Raw genomic sequence first — 3,486 nt, 5'->3', positions numbered from 1 at the left:
ATGCATCATTGCCCATGGAAATGTATCATAGTTGCTGTGTCCTTAATCTTTCTGAACTTCTTCCTCCAAGAGAATAATGAAGAACATCTTCCATATAACTTGCCATTGGTAAGTACCAGAGACTGAGATTGGACTGTTTGTCAATACTTCGGTAGGGGGAAGTTTTTTCCAGTCATGCAAACACTCTAGTTATCATGGCAAAAGTTCTAAGAAGAGGGTGCTTGAAGAATCAGGAGAGTGTCAGAGAAAAGGTAAATATTGAACCAGCCTTGAAAGAGGCATAAAATTTGAACAAAGGCAAAGAGGAAGAGGGGGCAGTTTAAGTGTGGAGAGAGCAATGCACAGACACGTCTAGAAAACCATGCTGACTCAGGACCTGCATGGGATGAGGACTGCCTGAGGGCTGGCCTCTTCCCTCACTGGAGCCTGGCACAAGAGATGTGATTCATTCCATTTCTCACATGAAGGGATTGAGACACATTGAACCCTAAAATAACTTCTCCCATGTGCATGACACCTGCAAGTAGAGAAAACCAAATCCAATGCAGGTCATGCTCAAGTTTGGGGAGTCTATATTTTTCCTTAATGCTTCTGACCAGCTACAGCAAAGCATGGTGGATGTGGGGAAGTGTTTGAGAAATGTGCACATGGTCAGAGTGGAGTAAAAGAAAGGGCTTTAGAATTGAGGCACTGTGGGTATCTTCCATAAGGACAGGACCAGACACTGGTCTTCAGTACCTACCACAGAACCCAGCACAGTCTAAGCTGACTTAGGTGACTTTGGCCAGCCTAATAATGGTAGGAGAAATTAGATGTGAGGCATGCTGGGGCTAGCAAGTTCTACTCCACAGAAGCCTAGAAACTCCTACAAGTATTCCTACTTTCTACCGGATTCCAGGGCCCACCACCCCTTCTGGAAAATCCTGTGTGTTCTCATGGTGCAGTGGGGACAGCAGTCAGCTAAGTCCTGATACTTGGGCTCTCTGGTGACTGGATCCTGGGGCTTGCCCTGACTGTCTTAAAAGGGGGATCTGCCCCTTACTTGTCTCCGGGGGCCTCGGGATGAACATCAGTGCTGATGTTCATCTTATCCTCAGCAGGAGGAAAAGAAGAAAATACTGTGGCAGCTCAACCAGGAGCAAATGAGTTCTGAAAGCAAGAACTACCTGGCAACCTTCAAGGACCTACAGAAACCCTCCCCTTTACTCCGACAGGCCAACTACAAATTCCTGGCTGGATCCCCTCCCCAGGAAAAGAGTGAGTATAGGGGAGGGAGTGGTCAGACTCGGAGAAGGTCAGACAAGGTATTCCAACAAGAAAAAGGAGGATGGGTAAAAAAGGAACATGAGCTGGCTTCTGGGGAGGAAAGCAGGGTGGTCTGAGGGAGGGCCATGCTATGAAATTTGGTGCAGGTTATAATCCTGAGTGTACTTTCTTCCCACTGGCCACCCCCTTGAATGACTAACAAATTGAGAAGTCCATAGTGACCTATTAAGGGGCCATTCCATAGTGAGGCTCATTCATGGACCCCCCCATGCCGGGGCGGGGGGGGAATACAGGATGGGAGAGGAGGAGAGGAGAGGAGAGCTAGGTAAAAAGCACTGGGTAGAGGAAGAAAAGGGTGGGTGGACGTTGACTCGCTGTACACTAGACTTCCAGAACCCTTGGCTTTATGTAGTTCCCTGGAGATCCTCTAATCCAGGTCCAGTTGATCCACAGTAGCTGAGAAAACTCTGAGGTCAAGGCCTGGCTCACTGGCCAAGCCAGGAAATTTACCTTTAGTACATGGCAGCTCCCCCATCAGAGAGACGCTTGTTCTTCATAAAGTTTCCACCAACAGCCTTTTAACGTTTGTGATCAAATAAAACCACTTCACGACTTCTAACCAGAGATTATTAACCTCATATCTGGAGCACACTCTTCCAAGGAAAGGAAATGTGAATTTGTCACAGGTATGGCATTTAGGGGAAGACCTGAGAGGAGAGACCTAGGAATTCTTCCATCTGTAGGTGGTAAAGGCTCCCTTATCTCCCTCCACCCCTAGAGCTGCTGACAGTGGGGATTTCCTCAGAGAAGCGCCCTCACGGGACCTACCTCTTGGACACCTTGCAGTCCCTTTTCGAAGCCTCCTCAGAACCTGAGCTGAATTGTATCGTAGTGTTGGTCCACCTGTCAGATCCTGACCCCGAATGGCTCAACCAAACAGTTGCCAATATTTCAGGCCTCTTCAAACCACACATTGAGGCCCAGACGCTGCTCCTGATCCATGGTGATCTCAGTGACTCTCCTCTCCCGGGAGATCTGAATAACGTTAGTCACGCCTCACCCTGCGAAGCACGTTATTCCAGGCAGAAAGTCAGTTATGCCCTCCTCATGAACTTTGCTCTCAACCTCTCTGAATACTTTCTGGTGATAGAAGATTATGTTCACTGCACCCCCAAATTTATTTCTACCATCTATTGGGTATTATCAGCCTGGAAAGAACTATCTTGGGTGATCCTAGAGTTCTCCAGCCTGAGCCTCTCTGGGAAAGTTTTCCGCAACAGTGACCTCCCCCGTCTGACCTCTTTCTTTCTCCTTTTCCATGAGAACATTCCCATTCATTTGTTTCTCTCTGAATTCCGTCTTCTCTTGGCCCAAAATGTTCCAATTCGTTTCAGTCCCTCGGTCTTCTACCACATGGGCAATTATTCTGTGTTTGAGGACACATGCTTTCCTGTGGAGAAGGAAAAGGTCTTTGGTGAACCAGACAACCCTGTTGCCAACGTCCTCACTGACATGATGGCAGGACTGAACGTTATTCCACAGTACGCTTATATTCTGAACAAGGAGTGCTACTCTGTCCTCGATCCTGTAGAAGGCAACTACCTGACAGTGATTTTGGAGAAGCCACAAAAAGTCATCCGGATAGAGGTGCTGACAGGTTCTGACAAACAAGGGCTGTACTGGCTACAGCAGGGGCAAGTGGAACTGGGCTATGATCCCTTGGAGAATTCCAGAGGCTGCACCCGCTATACCCTACTAGGTCCACTGGTAGAAGGACATTTGGACCAGAGGGTATTTTATGAAGAAGATTCTGTGGAGGAGTTGAGTTGTATACGATTAATCGTGCTAGCATCTCAAAAGTCTTGGCTCCTGGTCAGGCAGATCAGAGTCTGGACTCAGCCTGAGGAAGAGAAGAGTTAGCGCAATGGGAATTCTGGAAGGGTGGGGCCAGGGAATGGAATCTACACAGCTGACCAGAAATAAAGTTAAAATCCATCAAAGCCTGCTCATTCTGAGTAGGGACCGTGTAATTTATTATCCAGGGACACTTTTGAGAAGGAAAGGAGGCACTATTAAAAATTACACTTGAAAAACATGTGGAAAGCAAGACTGCCCCAGACAAGCTGAGATGTGTGGTCATCCTAATTCTGATTTTTATAGGTTACTCAAGATAGATAACATAGTCTGATGAGGGGCAGAGACAAGACAACGTCCTCTGGC

The 3,486-nt window shown here is 47.5% G+C and overlaps 1 protein-coding gene across 1 annotated transcript; it reads left to right on the top strand.

Annotated features, from left to right (window-relative positions):
* LOC113242449 (alpha-1,3-mannosyl-glycoprotein 4-beta-N-acetylglucosaminyltransferase-like protein MGAT4E) lies at positions 1-3,186 on the top strand. The gene is made up of 3 exons (XM_026480456.3): positions 1-108; positions 1,101-1,257; positions 2,045-3,186. Exons 1-3 carry the CDS (start codon positions 1-3, stop codon positions 3,184-3,186), a joined length of 1,407 nt encoding a protein of 468 aa, XP_026336241.3.
* The last annotated feature ends 300 nt before the right edge of the window (positions 3,187-3,486 follow it).

The sequence above is a fragment of the Ursus arctos genome, unplaced genomic scaffold, assembly GCF_023065955.2.
Source record: "Ursus arctos isolate Adak ecotype North America unplaced genomic scaffold, UrsArc2.0 scaffold_2, whole genome shotgun sequence".
Taxonomy (NCBI): domain Eukaryota; kingdom Metazoa; phylum Chordata; class Mammalia; order Carnivora; family Ursidae; genus Ursus; species Ursus arctos.
Note: the sequence above shows the minus strand (reverse complement) of the source record. Positions and strands in the feature narration are given on the sequence as shown.